This window comes from Orcinus orca, chromosome 17 (assembly GCF_937001465.1).
Source record: "Orcinus orca chromosome 17, mOrcOrc1.1, whole genome shotgun sequence".
Classification (NCBI taxonomy): Eukaryota; Metazoa; Chordata; class Mammalia; order Artiodactyla; family Delphinidae; genus Orcinus; species Orcinus orca.
In genome coordinates, this window is record NC_064575.1 from 54,825,180 (window position 1) to 54,847,072 (window position 21,893).

The window sequence follows — 21,893 nt, forward strand, 5'->3', positions numbered from 1 at the left end:
AAGTATTGTATTCATGAATGGTAGCATGTACTTTATGTGCCTTTTGTTCTCTCCTTTACCATTGTGTGAAAGCAATGTTATTATGTATATTGTGCATAAGATGTATTTTCATGGATGCATTCTTGCAGTAGTGTTTGTGGTTTAAGACAGAAAACCTCTTAAACTGCAATTGCAAATTTTTTAGTAGCTATTTTTAAAGTCATAAAGGTGAAAATCAGAGTACATCTGGTAATGAAAACAAAGGCAAGTTTAGACTCATATTTATATCAATAAGAAAGTATAACTATCTCTGTTCTGAACATATCGTGCACTAACTACTGGAATGTCACACATCTTCCATTTTCTTGAAGTGCTATAGGAATAACATTTTTAGGGAATACTGTAAGAATGAATTTCATTTTAATTTAGCTGTGTGGTTAATGTTTCCCTGCTTGCCTGTTCCTATGTATCTGAAACTAGTCCATACGAATACCAAAAGGCTTTCATACTGTTCACGAATTGGCTTTTGCAGTAAAGTCATTGTTAAGTATATCATTAGTTTGGGGACTTCAGCAGTAATTAATATCACTTTTATTTATTTTTAACTTTATTAAGATAAAGAAGTCCATTTATTGAGCCAGTTTGTCGCCTATGCTTAATTCTCAAAATGAAATTGATAAATTACATTAGTTCTTAGCATAAAACCGTAACTACAATCTTCCTAACTTATTATAAAATGACTCATTATTCCTCATTTTATTTTTGTTTTTATTACTTTTCTTATGGGCTAGGAAGGGTATACTTCGCTCTTCTGTTCATTAATGTGAGGTGTCATGTTAGTGCATGGATTTGTTTCTCTGGTGTGTGATGTCATCTTTTGTGGTGTGCTTGGTTTTTATTTGGGTTGTTAATGACCATAATTATTAATCACTGTTGTCTGTTTTCAATGTTATAAAGACAATGAGGGAGAAACACCAAGCCCACCTAATAATGGGAAAAAAGGCAAGTCTAATACGAAGTTAAGAGTGCCTTTCATATATTAGACACTCTGTTTTGACATTTGTAATGTGCTTTCTTAAATAAGTATAAATACAAGTATAGTCCCAATTTAAGTTATCCAATATTTAAAGTGTATTCTCTTTTTAAAATACATTTCTGAATACAAAATTTATTTCTGAAGTACTTACCTTATTATTGGATCCTGTTACAACCCTATTCTATTGAAATGTATGGCATTAAAAAGTTTTGCTTTTCTGGTCATAAGGAGTAAGATTCTGAGGAAGATAGTTACGGTCATGATATTATGCATTTAGAAAAACACAACATGCATATTTTTCAACCCAGAAATTATTTTAAAATTGAACTATTTAAAAATATTTTAAAGTAGAAATCAACTTAATTATGAGTTCAACAGTATTAAACATTTGTGATATTCGTAGATTTTTCACAGTACTAAAACTAATATTTGCAGTTTTATACATTATTATATTGCCTAGGCAGTTTAAAAAGATGATTGATTTTAATACTTATATTTAGTTTTTCCTATAATTATAAGTGACAATTCTGTCATCCCCCACAACTAAGTTCTGTCAAAAACAGTAGGACTGATTTTAAAGCCAGCTAAAGTTACATTACATAAAATGCCTATTGTATGCATTTTGACCTAACTTTGTTTTCAAAAAGATTAAAGCTCTTTATAAAACAAGAAAAAAACCCAAAAAACAAAAAACAGTAGGACTGTATATGTTTTGCAGTAATTGATAATCAAATGTAGCTACACATGTTGATTTAGAATGTCAGCATTTTAAAATGGTTACATCAAAAAAAATCAGCCTTCTAAAATATCTTCTTATCCTAACAATTTCCCTTGTTATTGAGCCAAATTAAGAAATGCATAGTGTTGTGCTTCAGTAATTTAGTTGAAATGTCCTTTAGTTTTCAATATACTCTTTCTTCCCTGTCTTCATCTTTTATAAATAATGTCTACAATGTCACATTTAAGATTGATTTAGCACTAAAATAATTCTTCTTACTTTGGAGTGTTAATTATTCATTAATACCTCTCCAAGCATAAAATTCTTAAAATATGCTAGGTTATTATGAAAAGGTGAAAATAGTATAGCAAAATAAATAAAATTATATCACGTATTGTAATTAATGAATATTCTCCATAAAAAAACACAAAAATTTAACTGAGCTCCCAATGTCTGTTTACATATTTGTCATTTTTATCTATTTCTTGACCTCCATGAGTGGAGTAGGAAGATTTTGATTAAGGTGACACAATACCATTGCTTTTTTAAAAAGATCAGTTTGATTGTTACATTGAGAATAACCCAAAATAATTAAGATTAGAAACAAGGAGAACTATTAGGAGGCATTCCCAATAACCCAGGAAAGAGGTGATGGTGACTTAGACCAGAATGATAGGAGTAGTTGGATTCTGGATAGATATTAAAGATAGAACCAACAGAATTAACTGACAGGGTAGGAGAGATCCCATGATAAAATCCATGTTTTGGGCCTCAGTAATTGGGAAAATATGGAGTTTCTATTAATAGATTTGGTGGGAATATCAGGTGCGCAGGTTTGGATATAAGTTAGAGATGCTGTTAGACATGTAGGATAGGATGTCAAACAGGCAGTTTGAAATATGTTCTGGATTTCAGGTTAGAGATTTGGACTGTAGTTATAGGTTTAGGATTCATCCTTACAAACAGAGACTTAAAACCATGAGCCCCATTGGTATCACTGAGAGAACAAGCATAGGTAGCTAAAAGAAGAGGTCCAAGGACTATGAACCGAACTATTCTAACATTTAGAAGTTGAAACAATGAAGCAGGAAAGACTGAGGAACATCAAGAGTAGGAGGAGAGGTAGTGGGGAAACCGTGGATTGTAGTGTCTCTGAATAGAAATAAAGAAAGTTGCTTGAAGCAGAAGAGAATTATCAAGACTGTGAAATGATCACTAGATTTAGCAAATAGCAAGTCATTGTGCTAACCTTTATTAAGAGTAGTTTTGGTGGAGTTGTAGGGGGTAAAAGGCCAATTACAGTGGATTTGGAAGAGGAGAGAAATGGAGATGGTATAGGCACCTTTCAAAGAGTTTGGCTGTAAAGGGAAGAAAGGAAATAGAAATCTAGACTAAGAGGATAGGTCAGGGGAACAAGAATACATGAAAGATATATGGGAAACTTTATGTTCGTTCATCCTCTGACTTCTAAATCAAGATCTGCCAATTTGTTCTATAGAGCCATCTGGCCCCAAGCCATCTGCCTATAGTTTGCCAAGACATTTATCAGTGTTCTGTAGCTTTGCTCCTAGATTTAGAATCAAGACTTAGATTTGGAAGGAACCTTATAAATCTTTTAATAAAACAGCTTTTCTTTACTGATAAAGGAGTAGAATTCTAGAGGACAATTAGCTTTCTTCAGTCCACGTAGGAGCAGACCTCTAGTCTTGACTCCCAATCTTGTGCATTTATATACCATGCCTTTTCACATGAATGGCATTCTCCTTGCATGTGTTTCAACCGTTTGTTTTATTTTAGATATTAGTTAACAGTTTAGCTCAATTCAACCGATAGCTGCTATTTTTAGTTTGTTGTACTAGGTAGTCATTGAGGATGCAATGATCAATAAGATATATTTCCTGCTTTGGGGAGCTCCCAAGGGAAAAATAAAACAGTAATAATATAATGATAACAAATGAAACATAGTTGGTAAAATTATTTTATAACATGTCACTTACATACAGTCTCTTAAGATTGTGATACGTATAGAGGAGGTAAGTTTTGAGGTGTTATGGGCATTTTTTCAGCCCCAAATATTTCTCCCACTACTTGTGATAGTACTTAGTATTCTGATATTCTTTAATGGCTTAATTATTTTAATAATATAAAGCGTAGGCTTTCCAGAACACTGAAATGTAAATATTCCTTAGGGACTGACCCGAGTTATTATTACACACAAATTTCATAGGAAGCAAGTTAGAGCCTGTGAATGGAGAAAGTCAGGTGTAGGGAGAGAGATGCTGGAAAATGTGGAAGAGCACTGGGTACCTTGGAAGGGTGATAATGATAAAATCTGCCTTGAACTAGCCCCTGTCTACTCTAAATAACATTCCTTGCTATGTAGATATGCTATAAATTAACTTTCTTAAATAATTTGGTATATTTAAATTGCTTATAACAATACTTGTCACATAATAAGTACTATTATTTCTCGCTATAATTTTGTATTTTCAGCACAGAATCTGAAAACTTTGGATTTAAAGTGAAACTAAACCTGATTATGATCATCACTCTGAACCAATTATTCAATACATATTACTTAGTAGTTTTGAGGAAAATAGTAACCTTGTTGCTATTCTTGATCACATAGCTTGCATAAGAAACAGTACAAGGAGGAAAGAAATCAACTGGATTGCAGCATGAATTGTTGCATATTGCCCAACATTTGTACATTTCAATCCACATGTAAAACTCAACATGCAAATATTTAGCGTAAGTCAAAATTGTTTAAACCATTTGGACTTTTCATAATGTTTAGAGAACTCCATTGGAAGTTAATAAATTGCATCTTAAACTCAGTTCTACTATTGAGCATATGTTCTCTGGCAAAGCTTTTAATTTCCCTGAACCTCAGTTATCTCTTCTGTATAATAAACTATCCTGTAAGGCTTTTTTAACAGAAGCTAAGTGTTTTGGAGATGTGGCTAATAAATTGTAAAGTCTCAAATCGTTTTGTTTTTAATTTATAGCTTATGTTGTTATTGTTGTTTGTTTGGTTTGGTTTTGGAAACTTAACAGGTATAACCTACTATTGTCTGTTAGTGAGCCATTTGCTGTGGGATTATAAACTAAACCCTAATATACTGCCTTCACAAGTCAGGTCCCTAAAGATATACAATGAGATGGAAGGAAAAATATTTTGTTCCTTTGAGTCTCAGTGTATAGTTGCCTACATTATAACCTAAAAATACAGGTTACAAAGGAACCAAAAATAATAAAATAATTTTGACAGTCTTTATAATGGATGCTTGCTTCTGTAAGCATTCAAGGAATTGGATAGCATTTAGGGTAACAGGGTGTGGACAGGTTTTGTTTTGCTGCCTCTCTGTATTCTCATGAATGCTTCTAGAGTGAGGAGAATACCAATACCATGTCTTAATTTCCAAATTTGACATCCAAATTTGATATCTAGATAGGAAAGGATTTTATAGTGGCATTGGTAGATATTTCCTAAGTACAGCATTCCCTGCCAACCTAGATAAATGACAATTTGACAAAAATTAAAATAGGACAGATTCAGGGATACTTTAAAATAGCAAGGAATTTCTCATATATTTTATTCAATTACATCTGTCTTATGGAATAATAACTTGGTGACAATGAACACAATGGTTGAAAGAGAAGAGACTGAGGACATGTGACTATTTAGGTTATTTCAGTAGTCAATCATATGATGGACTCTATCACTTAACTTGTAAACAAGTATTTTCTAATTTCTTTTCCTAATCTTTCCTTTCCTTCCTGGAGACCATTCCTCCTTATTTTTCTTTTCTTCCCCTTTTTCTCATTTTATTTCTTCTAGACTTCCGAAGCCTCAATTGACTAATCAGATTTAGGAGAGAACCCCTTCCACCTCATACATTTCTGCAAACTTCAGCCATTTTTCAAAACATGTCATTGTGGCTTCCTAAGTACAAACCTAAGGCCATCTTCTGTTTGTTGAAAATAACATAATCTTAGGAAGGTGATATGGTACTACAGAAAGAGCACAGGTTTTGGAACCTTGGCTCAGGGCCTGCCTTTTCTAGGGAACAACTTTGTGACTCTAGGCCCTTAACCCAAGTTAGTTCATCTGAGAAAAGGAAATCTTATCATATCTCTTTTGTTCCCAATATGCTTTTTTGAGAATCAAATGAGATAACGCATGTGAAATTGTTTGTGAACCAAGATACCTATTTAGTTCTTATCCTTATTAATCAGCTCTTTGTTTTCTTACCTGTAGAAACCACCTTATAGAAGGTCCTTTCTGTGTTTTATAGGATCAAATATGATGCTGTATGTGAAAGCAGATTGAAACACATAGTATTATACAAGTATAATCTTTTAATATAGGAATTTGTGCTCTTTAAATTGTTGTCTTGATGTAAGATTGGCTACATGGTGTGATGAAAACTAGCTGGAATATAGTTTGTAGAAATGTGGGTTTTTAAAGTATCACTTAACCTCATAGTTAAGTCTTCATGAGTAAATTGTTTCTTCAAATTATCTAATAGTTATTAAGTCAATTTTTAAGCTTCCCTATCTACAAATTAAATTCGCAACTATTTACTTGATGCAGTTATCTCCCTTCTAGGATGTTTTCTGTACTTGAATGGATTTCTAGTTTGCATCTGAGCAATGTGACATATTCTTTCAAAGTCATACTTACAATTAAATTACATTATGCATTTTTCACTTTTACTCTTTGGTAGTAGATGTACAATATCATGGGCTACCACTTTGTACTTAAATTTTAATTTTAAGATCTTTATTATTTAACATTAAGAAGACTTTTATTTTTTAAATTACCGTAATAGTCCTTTAATAGAAAAGACTATCTTTAAGGTGCTGCATACTTAGAGCTTTTTTGCTATTTTTTCTTTAGTGTAACTAAAACACTTTTCAAACAATTTGAGCATTTTCCTGACATAAAACTAGTTTGCTTTTAATTACATTAAATATTTCATTTTAATTATATGACCTATAAATTCAAATAGGGCTAGGTATGAGCTGTTCTTAGCATTGCTTTTTGGGTGATGAATTAATGAGTTGGTAGTCAGTTCTGTTCTTTTTATGACTTTAATTCTGTTTTAAAGTAGACACTTGGGTTTCAACGTGGGATTTGATAATAGACACATTTAGAACTTCTGGAAAATCTTCTAGACTCAGTGTCTTAATTTTACCATCTCTGGTATAGGTTCTCTCCCATAAAACCTGACTAATCAGTGGTAAGAAGCCAGAGCAACTCTAATTTTAGAGCTGGAAATAACCTTAGAAATTTCAAGACCAGCTTTCTTACCTCAAATGTAACAAATTAGAGGCAGAGGGGCTGTGGCATTTATCTAAGGTTATACCGCTAGTTAATGGCAGAAATGTTCCTAAAAGCCTCCTCAGCCCAGTAATTTATCTGTTACCTCCCTTATGTCACTGATAGCCTTGATCTAGGTCTTCTTTCATTGTTATATTGCCTGCTATTTTTAAATGGATGGTTATGAGTTTTTTGTTGTTGTTGTTACTGCCATATAATAGATTTTCTTCAACTAAAATGTTTGTCAATTCAGAGAAAGTGTTTAAAAATTAACCCTGTTATATGTTAAGGTATTTTCCTCCACACTTCAGAAGATGCTTTCTACTGGTATATAGAAAGGCTGAACCATTTTCAAAACAAGCCATTTCTACTTCGATACACTCAATTTTACTTCAGAAGGTAGAGTGTCCTTCTTTTTTGGAACATCACAAACTTTATCAAATGGTGATATGTGAAACAACTTTTTAAATGACAAGTGTATAGGATTTTAGAAAATTTTATTTTAGGAACAACCCTTTATTGCTTGTGAAATCTTAAATATTATATATTGATAGATAACCCAAAGTGCAGGTTATTCAAAATCAAGAAATACTGTATTATAAATGAGTTTATTATTTTCCTCAACATGGGGAAATTAGTCTGTTGTTTTTGTGTTACTACAGGTTAACTTTGGTTAAGGAGCAGATGATTCCTTTGTTCTTTTAGCTAAAGAGGGCTAAACTAGTCTTGGAATTTGCCAGAAGATTTGTATATTCTTTAAAGGTTTTAAGATTTTTCTTTCCACTAGCAGTTGATTCAAATATAGCATCTTTATCCAGATTGTTTACCACTTGGGAAAACTATATTGCATCTTTATCAGATTATTTACCAATTAGGAAATCAGGGGGTCAACTACACACCAAAGTGTAAATTTAACTCCCAAAGCAAGAAGTTTGTTTCCTTGCAGTAACTGATTTATGTTGGACCAGAACAAATGTCCTTTATTAATAACATTTATTTCAGGTATAGGAACTGAAAAACCCTTACACTTAATGCCGTCATTTCTAGCAGTATAAGTAATCAAAGTGGTGTATCCAAAATCATCCATATTTGATGTTGCAGTATAGCATACTTTTTTTCATTTTCGATAGTGATTTTTATCTTCCTATTTATGTTTTGCTTAGCTTAATATTATAAAATAGGTTAGTATTTCACTATTTATGGCCAGAGGTGAATAAGTACCAGAGAATTGTTTATGGCATGGTGAAACTTCCTGGGGATTAAAATGTACATAGATAGTAACTGTCTACTTGACTTACTGCTTTAGAAACGTGAGTAAAAAGAAAAGCAAGTGTACACTTAAGTGTTTATGAATGCTACTATGAGATTAAGATCAAATGGTGACCAGTGAGTCTTTTGATACATGACCTCCAAGAACCTACATGATCTGTACTCCCTCCACTTTCCATTCCATTACCTCTTTAACCTCGTCTTCTATGACTTTCCCTTTTGTTCACTCTGCTCCAGCCACAGAGACCTTCGTGCTTTCCTAGAACATGTCAGACATGCTCCCACCTCAGGACATTTGCATGTGCTGTTCTTCTACCTGTAATGCCCTCCCTAAATAACCATAGGGTAACTCCCTTACTTCCTTAAGTTTTTCACTCAAAACCTTCCTTCTTAATGAGGATTTCCGTGACTAGTCTATTCAAATTTTCATCACACCCTGCACATTTTATTTACTTCTTACCTACTTCATGTTTGTCTTCTTAGTACTTATCAATATCTGTCACAAAATATTTTACTCATTTATCTTGTTTATAATTTATGTCTCCCACTAGAATATAAATTTTATGAAAGCATAGGTTTTTGTCTATTTTTTTTTTTTGCTGTTGTATCCCCAGTGCCTAGATATGCCTGGGTTATAGTAGGTGCTGAATATATATTTGTTGAATGAATGAATATTATATTATGCTACAGATAACTCCAAATGATTTTAGATAAGCCAGGTAACTCATATTCAGTGATACCAAACTGTTAATAGTTTTTATTGAAATAATATCCCATAGCACATACATTTTTCTGTTGTTTAATGAAAGTACCAAATATGGTAGTAAAATAAATAGCCATCTTATCATATACTAAAATGTTACAGATTTTCTCTTGATATATATGAAAATCTCTGCATTTTAGTTCCATATAAACATTTCATTTCACCACATTAAAGTAATGTTTAGCAAAATGTTTATTTCTAAAATAAAATTATTTAATATCAACTAAGAAGAAAACTTTATTTGACAAATCATTTAAATCATCGTTTTCTTCATATCTTCAAAAATTCTTTTATTGCAAATAGATTTTAGAATTTCCTGGAAGCAAACTTAAATGCTTTGGATTTTGAAATCTATAAAACAATTTTAGGTGTCACATTTCTATACTTAAAACATTAACTACGTACTACTGAAAGCTTATGGGAGAATTTAGGGGAAAAATATTAAAAAATAATTAGATCCCTGAAGTAATTTTAGGCTCTTATTACACAAATTATCTAATGTTTCTGACAAACTCTGATTATTTTTTTTGATTTATACTAGAAGTTACATGGGAAGACCAGCAGAAAAATGTGAATGGTACATTAAGTGATGACAAACCATTGCCGCAAAAGAAACACGAATCTGAGCCAGGTTTGTCAGGATTTGGAAAGCCCCTGAAAGCATGAGGCGATAAGCATTGCATTTCATGCTTTTTAAATATGTGTGTGCTTGTTGTACCTCATTTTTCTCACTTTGGTGTGAACTTTAGACTGTGTAGAGTCTGTTTAGATTAAAGTGGTGAAAACTTTATTTCAAGATTTGTTTAGAAAACTAATTACACATATTTTGGGGAAAATAACAATTATTTTATTATTAAGATTATTTCTTTAAGAAAAAAATGACTCACTTAAGCACAAATGATAACTTAACTTATATATTTGGTTATTTTGATCCAAATTAAACTACCCTCATGAGAGGTGCTTACGTCCCTAAAAAAGTACTATAGAAAGCTCAATATAATTTTTTTTAAAGTTTGTCTTCGTAGGCTATTCCTTATTTTTAATTGCAAATGCTATCGAGATATCTTACCAATTGGTAATGATTTATTTACAAATTCTGGAGCTAAAAATATTACAACAAAACCAAGATGGAATGATAGCATAGTATTCTAATTCAATAAAGAGCCTCTTCAAACCATTGATTCTACCAATAAATTGAAATGAAGTGATTTTATTTTCGCTCTCTTTCTTCTCTTTTTTTTGGGGAGATAAGATTAATTAAGCAGAGGACAAAAACTTGAACCAGGAGTAAAAGGAAGAGAAGCAAAATGCAGAGATAACCAATCAACTTAATAATCAGTACTACTTTTAATCAGTAATTGGATGAGAGTACAATGAAAATTTCATTCAAAATTTTAGAATACAGATGGATTTTTTTATAACACTATCATCATTAAATGGCTGAGTCTATAGTAATAGGGTTAATGTATTTTTATGTGGTAACTTGGTTCATGTTAAATCTCTGAAACATGTAGTTTAAAATATGTCAATATATAAATTAAACTGATTTATTAACAAGTATTCATTGCTATCCTGTAGTATGCCAGGCATTATGGTAGGCACTGAGTTACTGCGGTAGATAAGAATGATGCCGCAATTGCCCTCATAGAGCTTACATTCTGGCAAAAATATGTAAGTTAAAAATAATTATAACTAAAGATTTAGTTATTATAATTGTGATAGTGCTATTAAGGATAATAGGATGTTTTGAGAAAAAGTATTATGTTACATAAGTCTGGAGAGCAAGGAAAAATGCCATAGTGCAAATGGCTTAATCTGTGAATTCTCTTTTAGTGAAACAGTTACATACTAAAAATAAGTAAATAAACTGGAATTCACATTGCAAATTTAAATATATTCATGCAGTTGTAAGAAAAATATCTTACCTGTTTTTTCAAATCTTCAATTAAGAATCACTTAGCTTATTTGGAAAATAATAATTAGCTTAATAAAGTAAACAAAGTATAAAATGGGTTTTATGTTATGATTTATACAACAAAAACTATTACTCTCAAAGTGTCTCCTTGCTGTGTTGTGTGATGTAGGTTATCCTTGGTCATAAATTATTATTTATTTGTCTTGTTTGCCATCATTTCTGATTACATGAATATGTTTGTGGCCATATATATCTACGGTAAATAAATTACATTGACTATTAAAGTCATGAAAGAATGCAATATTTGCTAAACATATTTTTAAATCTCACAAAAAAATTTTTTTTAAATTTCCTTTAGATATTATTAATTTGTGTATTCTCATATATTGCATTTTTTTATCACTTAAGCCTTCTAACTGAATATAAACTATGTGCGCAGTAGAGGAAAATTAATGTAATTAGAGTGCCTTAATGTCATGGTTTAAATTGCTTATAGATTTTCAATCTTGGCAGTTATGCATTTTCCTATATACTGGGAAATTCCTGGAAATTCAAATCCTAAATGTCGTGAGTAAGTATGCAATATGCTAAAGCCGTATGCTGTGTTCAATTTTAGTGTTCATAAATATTTTTATTTGTTTGTTTCTAAAAGTGAGGTAGGATATGTTGAGAATATTTTTAATTATTGAGACTTTGGAGTGATAGAATGGGAGGAAAATAGTGGGATATCAGGTGGGGCTAATTGCATTTCAATAACATGTTTATGAGCCTGGGCTTTACAGAAGACATGTTTGGATTCATTCTTTGTTTTATATTTAGATACATCTACCATATTAATAATTTAGTAATTGTAATCAGGGTTTAAAACATAATTTTTATTCACTAAAATCTGAGATCATCTTCCATTAATAGTCAAGGATTCTTCATCAGAGGATTATTGTAGTAAACTTGTGGCATTAGAAAAAGTTTGTAAGGACTCGAACCCAAACCCAAGATGCAAAGTTAGCTATGTATCAATAACATATATCGTTATCTTTTCCTTTTGGTGTTTTATGAAAATCTATGCAAGAACAATACCGGGGAATTTTGCCATTTTAAGGATGTATACTAACAATTAAAGCATCACTTGAAATTTTTATTTTAAATATATGACTATGGAACTGGAGGACTAAATGGCATTATATAGACTAGAAAATGGGTTAACAAATACTTAGATGAACTTTAAGTAATATGCATTAGTATCTGCTTCTTTTAAGAAAAATACATCTCTGAACTAGGCTGTTCTGAGAGAATTATGAGCAAAATGGGTGATTTTTTTTCCAGTATTTCTAACTTAACTGACAGCAATGTAGATGAAAATCCCTGGTAAAGAGAATGATGTTTATCATATTAGTATTTTTTATGTGATCATACAATATAAGAATTCTACAAATGATTTTAAAACCCAGATTTTATGGATGATGTTCAGAGTAAATCACTAAATGTCTTCCTCATTTAGAATGTGGATTAGATTTTGTTTAGGCTGTGAAGTTAACAAAACATTCTTAATGCAAATCAAGGACATATGAGCATGGAAAATCTGTTGTTTATTTTCTCAATGAGCTATCTGATTCTAGATGAGAATACTATGGCCTACAGTAATGCAGTGTTATTAAACATTGAAACCAAAGTTTAATCTGTTGAAATTTATTATTTTCGCTTTGTGAGTTTATCTGTTCTTCTAGTAATTAGGACAGTATCTGGGAAAAGAGCATATTTTTACATAAAATATTTTATCTCATATTTTACATAAACTCAAAAGTAGTGTGGTGAGAAAGCTAACTTCAGTTAGACTAAATGAATGTTTTAGAACTGATATAGTTCCTTAGTTTCTCCAAAATAAAAAAGTCTTGGACTTAAATAGTTCAGAATCTACTTTGAGATGTAATTATAAATGATTTCTGATTATGTTTGATGATTACTTGATACTATTCATAAAAAGATTGCCCACCTTGATTTGTCATTTTCTAAGTAGAAGGTATGCTATATCTAGAAAAATCTAGAATTCACTTAGCTACTTTTTCTCTAAATATCCTGAATCATGACAATGCTACTCACCTTCCTGTATCTTATCTGGAAAATAAATCCTTGTGTTTTTCTGGAAAAGTGAGGGCAATGAAACACTTTGCTGGGTTACTGTATGATTATACAGTATTTTGGAAATTGAAAATATTCAAAGTAACAAGCTGTGTTTTACTACTTGCTTTTGTGTGCCTAAGCCCCTAGTTTTAGCATTGTTATGATTTAATGCATTAACCTTTAATTTTTTCCAACATGGACATTTCCATATTGTATTCTTTATGTATTTGTAACTATGGTGAAGGTAGGGATTTTCTTTTACTTAGTTCAACCTTTGGAATTATGCTTTATAAAATTTATCATCAGGAAAAGTAAATATTCAAAGGTGTATTTTGTGGGTGAATTTTATATTTAAATTTTTTCTTGACTATTTTGGTGTTATGAACTTTTGCTTCCTTTCATTATTGAATAATTTGACACTTTTTTAAAGTAGAAGCAATTTATTTCAGTCTAACTCAATATTCTAATTTAGTCTTCAAATTAGATGCTAGTCTAATTCATCTAATCTGGTAAAAATAATCGAGGTTGTGTTCTTGGTCAATATTAGCAGGTTGGTAATTTCTGATTATTTCTGGATTGTTGTAGAATGAATGTACTTTATTTTTGGCAGAAGAAAGTGATGTAAAACAAGCTAAGTAAATATCTTATAGAACACAAATCAACTGACGGAATTTTGGCATTAAGTACTACTAACACCCTCAGATGTAAATACAGCATTGTTTGTTAACAAGGATGTTCTCCTGGAATAAAGTGAGATTTCATGATTTATGAATTTAGTTGCTCATTTAAAGTTAGTTCAGTTTCCTCTAAACATACAGATAAGTTTATAAGGCCAAGCCTGTACTTGAGTGACTTTCTTTTTTATGATATAGCATCCTATAGTTTGAAAATCAATTATTTTAAACACCCTCAACAAATACTCTAAGTATGTCTTTCTTCTGCATTTAAAATAGCATTACAAAAAGAAAATTGCATTACATGTCAGACTCTAAGGATAGAATCAGAAAAAAAACTGGCACAGCTAGAACTAGGAAACAAAACATTTAAAAAAGAAACATTTTTGTTAGCTTTAAAAATAGCTTAATATTTTAAAAGGTTGTACTTTGCTCATTTCAATAGGTAGGTAGATGCTTTTGTAAATGTTCAATAATTTTATGGTTGGTTGTTGGCAAAATTATGGAAAGTAATAATTAGTTTAGAAAATAAATTCAAATAACTTAGATTGAGGAATTTTTCGACAAGATTTTTGTCACAGTGGAGAAGTTTTAGTTTGAAATCTGTAAACTTTGGTAAATATTTTGTTTTTATGTTCTAGGTCTGTCTTGATCTTTGTATCATTGAGGCGCCTACTAAGTAGATGCTTTTTTAGGCTTTATTTTGAAAGGTATCTTGCCTTCTCTAAAAGGAAACATTCTAAGGCTCCTATGACCTTTAAAAAGCCCTCATAATTACGATTAACTTTTAATTACGTGCAAGTTCTAATATACACTTAAAGTCTTGAGGCTTCTGTTTCTTTGTCTGGAATCTTTCTAAGAGAATACTTCCTTCTATACAATATATATTGATATTTACTCAAGTACAATTAAATCTGATAATAGAACCAATATTGTGTCTGCTGTTAGTCAACAGATTTTCAAATAAATATCATATACCCTTGTTAAAAACTGCATTTATACGTAAACAGGCCTCATGTCTATGCCTTTTTAAATTAAGTTGATTACAGATTATTATTTCTGTTTGAACTTGAGATGTGTTCATTTGAAATATAATGGTAGTTAATACACTATATTGGCAAGGAAAATTTTGGTTTGCACAAAATTTTACATAAAAGCTGCTGTTATATTCATCCTCATAAACTTACTTTTACACCATATAATTTAATGAAAATGAGTATTTTATTATATATCTGTTTATCTTCAGTAGATTTTTATAACTTTAAGGACCAATACAGACAGGTTTATTGTGTGTGTGTGTGTATATATATGTGTATATATATATATATATATACACATATATATATATATATAATTACTACTTTGCTTGATTAAGGACCATTCTTTTTACAGTTTGCACATTGATGGTACTTTAAATTTAAAAATATTTTTCCAAAATAATTACCATAAATTGTATTTATGAGTTGTTCATTATATTTTATTAATGTCTTTTAGTATAGTATATGAATATATTTTATTTCTCTTTTGTTAGCTCATGTGATGTAATGAACCTCCCCCAAATACTGTACACTCTTATTACAGTTTTTATATTTTCTGTATCTGAAACTAAGATCCAGCCATAGTTGTGACAGTAATAGACACCTAAGAGAGGGTATACTTTTACTATCTTTAATCACTCTAACTGGTTATTGGTTAAATGAAGTGTTGGAAAGATTTCTCATTAGAACTGCCATTAACAGCACTGAAAGTAGAATGTTTGACTGTGGCAAAGTCACGATTAAAGGAGAATTAGGGAGATAGGAAGAGTGAAGGGGGTACTCTTACCTCCTTCAAGGTTCACTGAAGTCTGAAATTCATTACAATAATATATATGAAATAAGTTTTTATAGTTTATTGCCATTTAAATAAGACCTAGGTATTTAAAGGATATAGTTTCTCTTTTTAAATGTGACTGGTTTAATACAAATAGTATATATTAAAAACTGTAGCCACGAAGAAGAAAAGAAAGTCAAAAAGTTTAAAAATATATTTGGTATAATTGAAAGTTATACATTGAAATTTTATGATTTAAATTAGTATTCTATCTGCTAATTAAAGTTAAGTGATTTTTTATATAAGATTAATTATGATCTATTTATTAATGGATCATATTCACATAGTGATGGAAAAATGATTTAATGGGCACTTTCAGTTAATAGTGAGATCCTGGTCAAAATCTTTCATTTTCATCCTTTTCTAAAATATAAATTTTGTATTATTTTCTAAAAACAATTAAATTGTTGGTGCTAAGTTACATATTCCTCACAAGAGTAAAAAGTATTGGTGAATTACTTGCATAGTTGTACCATGTACCTCTTTTTAAAAACGTTCTAATTAATACTATGTAATAAAATGTCCAGTTCAGGTATCAACATAAAAAGATTTTTTTCCCTTACTAGACTTTTTATTTCACATGTTTTTATTGGGTCATATAGCATCTAGTAGAAAGAAATTTGACCTGGTAATCAGGAGACCTCTGTTCTATTTCTGGTTCTGCCATTGAACTTGTTTTATGACCTTGGGTAAGTCACTTGAACTCTATGTGCTTCAGTTATTCTCTATAATAAACTAATAAATGGGTTGGAAAGAAATTTGAATGTTTTGAATCCATACAACATGAAAAATATTACCTCAATGCCATTATAAAATAGTCAAGGTACGGGAAAATACTACGTAGTGAAAGGATATTTATTTATGTTGTTTTTATGTTTTCTGCAAAAAAATAAAATGTTTTCTTAGAGGTAGAATATACTTAAGCAGTTATTTCATCCAGTTCGTACCAATTTCAATTTAGCATGTGTGGAAACTTCGTTAGTAGTGTGGTAAATGTGTATATAGGGAAATTTTGCCTATAAAACATAATGCAAAATATGATACAATTCAGCATTAACCTATGATGTTAATATAGCTCAGATTTTTCTATTTTATCTTCTTTGAGAAATGGGTGGACTGGGGATGCAAAAGAAAATATGGCATATAACATGTTAATGTAGGAGTACATTTCAGGAGGATAATACTTTTCTAGTGGTCAATCCTATTGGCAAAGTCTAGTTTGTAATATAATCGTGATGAGATTTACTGTCTAATTTTGAACAGGTCAAAGGTGTGCTCACATAATAATCAAAATGACATTGTTAAATTTCAAAATGGTCATTTTTTTTCAGTTCTCTATAATAGGATTTCTCTTTTCTCTTAGAAAAAAAGTTTTGGGTATCTCAGCCCTTCTTTCCTAGTGGAAAATTTTCATTTTCTCACTATTCAGAGAAAGAGATAAATTTGTTATTGGAAAGATTTCTCTCAAGAGTTATCATTTCAATATATCAATATTCCAAATATATTTTGGTATAACATGTTTTTCTATAAATCATTCAGAAACTATGATACAAGTATTGCAGAAATGAATATGGTGTTTTGAATTAAGAACTTTGTAATACCTAATTTGAAGCTAAGAAGGTAATTAAAATAGGACATTTTGGTTTTGTGTTATATTGTTTATCTGTATCAGTCACACTAATACTAACTCATTAATATCTTTTGGAAAAAAGTTTTCTTAGAATGCTCAGTTGAGCAGACATTTCCTGCTTAATCACTGTATAAAATGTCTTCTGAACTTCTCCACTACCAATGGGTAAAGAAGTGTTTCCAAAATATGTGCTGTATCTGTTATAGTAGATGTTGGACTTGGATGGGCAAATTTAAATGGAAACATCAATGATCTGTTATGTGGTGTCTGTAAGAATTTTCTGAATAAGTAAGCCTCATAAGGGAATATGATCAAAGAAAATTTGTCTAAATTGAAGATTAACTTGAATCTTTAATATTTAACTTAAGCCATATATTTCAGCTACTCTTTTTTATAATGAGTTTTATTATATTTGTTACTCTCTAGAATATTTTTATAATAATATTTTGCTGTACTGAAGTAACTCAATGAATTATTGGCCTAATGGTCATACTTATTTTCATGTATGTACTCATCAATTTAGGAAACTTAAAAGGCACAGAAGTCTGATCAAGCTATTTTTATTGCTCTTTTTAAGATGATTCAATTAAGTTCTTTCCTTTCAATGATAAGTAAAAGTTCTAAAAGCATTTTCACAGATCTTAAATGGACTCAGTAATGTCTTAAACAATATGGTCATACAAGTTATGTTGTTTTTACTAATGGTATCTTTCTTCAGCATCACTGTTCAGGATTGGCTGTCCATAAATAACTGTAAACTTTTGAATCCTCTTTATTTCTACACTAACTTTATTTTTCTGATCCTGCTAACCCATAGTGGCTTAACCAGTTCACCATCAGTTCTTCCATATTTTTTTTCTTTTAATATGGTATGTATATGATTATATCTTCCTTACAACTGTGCACAGGATCTTTTCTCAAAATGATTTGAGGCCCTTTCCTTCAGTGTCACTTTTTACCTTTTGAGTACATCCACTCACATCCATCTCCTTTGTCTATGTCTGTCCATTACACGATGTGATCACAGAAGAAGTGGACTCCACAAGGAGAAGACGTGCAGGTCTGTCTCTTCTACTTCTTTTCTTTGTTATTTTTCATTTATCTAACTTGCCTTAGAAATCTTTTACTTTTTTTACTTATTTTATAATTTTTCATTCTCTTCCTATATTAACAAAATGTTAAATCTGCAGGCATTTTTATTTTAGATAGTTGTATATTCAACTTTTAACAGCAACTGCTCCAATTAGATGGATAAAAATAAAATGATTAATTTTATGTCATAGGTGTATATGCATTTTTTCCATAACTGTATATTTATATATAGTCGGGTAGATTAAATTAATAAATTAATCATAACTTGTACTTCAGTTTATTTTAGGCTTAAAACTTGTTTTCAGCTTTTTAATACATAATTCTAAAAGTATTTTATCTTGAGTTCAGCAATGTGCTAGATTATGGAAAATACTAAAGACCTAATATATGCCCTAAACAAGCTATCAGTATCACAGAGGAGTTAAAGTATGTGGGTAACATGCTGTGTTTATGTGCTAATGTGGATGACTCTAACAATATATTCTACAAAGGTATAAAGTCAAATAAAATTTGCTTCAAATAGATGGCCAGACAAAGCTTCATGAAAGAAGTAACACTTGGACTAAAATTTGAACATTCATTCAACACATTTATTAAGCACATGCTGTGTGGTACTGTTCTAGGTGCTGGAAATAACAGGACACACAAAATGGCCCCCATCCTCATGGGCTTTTTCTAGTGTGAGTTTAACAAGTAAACTCAATAATATTATAGGTGCTATGAGAAATCTATATATACATGATTTATGTATATATAGACTACAATGGAATCACAAAGGATGGGGTTATTATTTCCACCTGAGCAGTATGGATATTAGTTCAAGAAAGACTTCACAGAAGCAATAATCCTTGAGTTGAACGTTAAAAACCAGAAATATGTTGGCCTTGTGTGTAGAGAATATGACAGGCAGAGGAAACAATGTGGTAAAATGGCTTCAAACAAGTTTAGACAAAAGAAGGCAGGGGATCTTTGCTATTGTTTCCTCCATTTCTTTTTCATTTATTTCTGATCTGATTTTTATGATTTCTTTCCTTCTGCTAACTCTGGCACATATATACAATGGAATATTACTCAACCATAAAAAGAAACGAAATTGAGCTATTTGTAATGAGGTGGATAGACCTAGAGTCTGTCATACAGAGTGAAGTAAGTCAGAAAGAGAAAGACAAATACCGTACTAGAGAATGGACTTGAGGATATGGGGAGTGGGAAGGGTAAGCTGTGACAAAGCGAGAGAGAGGCATGGACATATATACACTACCAAACGTAAGGTAGATAGCTAGTGGGAAGCAGCCGAATAGCACAGGGAGATCAGCTCGGTGCTTTGTGACTGCCTGGAGGGGTGGGATAGGGAGGGTGGGAGGGAGGGAGATGCAAGAGGGAAGAGATATGGGAACATATGTATGTTTCTGTATGAAGCAGAAACTAACACACCATTGTAAAGCAATTATACTCCAATAAAGATGTAAAAAAAAAAAAAGAATTTTAAAAATTAAAGCCTAGTTGTTTCTTTTCCAAAAAAAAAAAAGAAGGCAGGGGAGGGTTTCTGAAGATTGTGTAAGTTATTGAGGTGTGTAAAGCAAGAGAGAGACATGATCAGATATTTGTTTCTAGAAAGACTACTTTGGAAACTAGGTGAAAAATGGAGCGGAGCTATATAAGCAGAAAGATCATTTATAAGGATATTGCATAAATCAGTTAAGAGATCATAATGGGCTGAATCAACAGAGGCAGTAGATACATGAGAAGTTATTTAAAGATGTAGAATCTATAAGACAGTTATCGATTGGATATTACTGATGAAAGGAAAAGGAAGAATAAGATAATCTTGCGTGACTGAAATGTTTGGATATATGGTGGTATATTTTATCTTACAGGGAATATGGGTTGAACAAATATTTAAGTGCAAAATAAAGACTTCAGTTTGGGGATGGGTTAGTTTGAGGTTCCTTTGGAACGTTTACGTGTAAATATCTAATAGCATTCATTGGATGTATGGGTCTGGAACTCTGGAGAGAAGTCTGGGCTAAATTATTGCAATCACAGTATTCTTTTTAGCATGAAAATGATTCCCTTTTTTGTTTTGTTTCTTTGTTCTGAATATTGTCCATTGGTATGTATTTCAGAATTTCACTTCAATTCTTATTATATTTGCTTGGCATCTATACCATATTTTGAGTGCTGTGAGCTTTCATTTGCCATTTTGTTCTACTTGCATTATGTTCTAAAAGGTAAAGAGAAGTAACATTCATTGTAGGGGAAGTTTAACATAAGTGTATATGTGTATACATATAAATGCACATATAAACTGTTACCGAAATTTCTCCAAATTTTCAATTATTGATTTACTACCAAACTTCTCATTACATATTCTATTTATTTTATAGATATTCTCTGTTCTTCATTACATCCTATATTTAATGGACTTAATATTATTAACAAAAGTCTAAGACACAGGTACTCAAGATTGCTCAGTCATGGGGAGTTCCCTGGCAGTCCAGTGGTTAGGACTTCGCTCTTTCACTGCCGAGGATGAGGGTTCCATCCCTGGTCAGAGACCTAAGATCCCGCAAGACACACAGCATGGCCAAAAAAACAAACAAAAAAAAAGTACAAGATTGCTCAGTCATGAAAACCGTAACCCTAGTACACTGAAATCTTACCAGAAAATGAAAATCACTCAGTTTATAAGGAGGCACATAATGTCAACTCATGTTCAATACTGTGTTAGATAGCTTAGATGTTATGAGAGACACAGGAGATTCGAGAAATTTTTTATATAAGTTTAAGCTTAACATTTTATTAAGTAATATTGTGATCTTTTAACCAAAAAGGCTCAAATGAAATATGTACATATATATAAAAACATCACATCATATATGAAAGCTACTATTGATAAAGTGTAATACTTAATTCTTTAAAGCCTATAAATACTCAAATATAAGAGAAGAGAGTTAAGAAAGTTCAGGGATCTTGAAATAATAGGAATACCCAAACATGAAATAAACGTGGTTTTGAGCATTTCTTCCTTGTGTGGAGTGGTGTGGAGGAAACTGGAAAGATTATTAGAAGTCAGGAGATCTAGTTTTAGCCCTAATCTTGCTAGTGAACTGTGCATTAAGAACTTAATCCTGATTGTAAAATGTTACTGCTAAATTCTCAAAATATTATTCATGCCCTGTTAATACTATGACATTCAATTTTACCTAGGCCAATTGTCCGGTTTAAGTCTCTTTCATAAGAATATCTGTGTTGGAGGAAGTATTGTTCTGGTAAGAAACAGTCTGAGAAGCAGTATTAGAGCACAGACTATACAGCTAGACTGCCTGGTCAGTCTCACCACTTACTTGCTGTGTGATTCTGAGAAAGTTGCTCTCTCTGCCTCAGATTCCTCACCTGTAAAATGGAGATAATAATATTGGGTTGGCCAAACAGTTCCTTCGGTTTTTAAGTAAAAATAAAAGACACATTTTTCATTTTCACCAAGAACTGTATTGAACA

The 21,893-nt window shown here is 31.1% G+C and overlaps 1 protein-coding gene across 14 annotated transcripts in view; it reads left to right on the forward strand.

The window, feature by feature from the left end:
* The window catches only part of RIMS2 (regulating synaptic membrane exocytosis 2), a 635,932-nt gene that overhangs the window by 445,571 nt on the left and 168,468 nt on the right, over positions 1-21,893 (forward strand). For 5 of the 14 annotated variants that reach the window (XM_049700520.1, XM_033438149.2, XM_049700521.1 and 2 more), the window contains one exon: positions 18,328-18,360. The exons of 8 other annotated variants lie outside the window; for them this stretch is intronic. In XM_049700520.1, the coding sequence (XP_049556477.1) occupies positions 18,328-18,360 (33 nt within the window). The remainder of the gene's footprint in view (positions 1-18,327; positions 18,361-21,893) is intronic. One more of the 14 variants, XM_033438147.2, reaches the window with a different exon arrangement.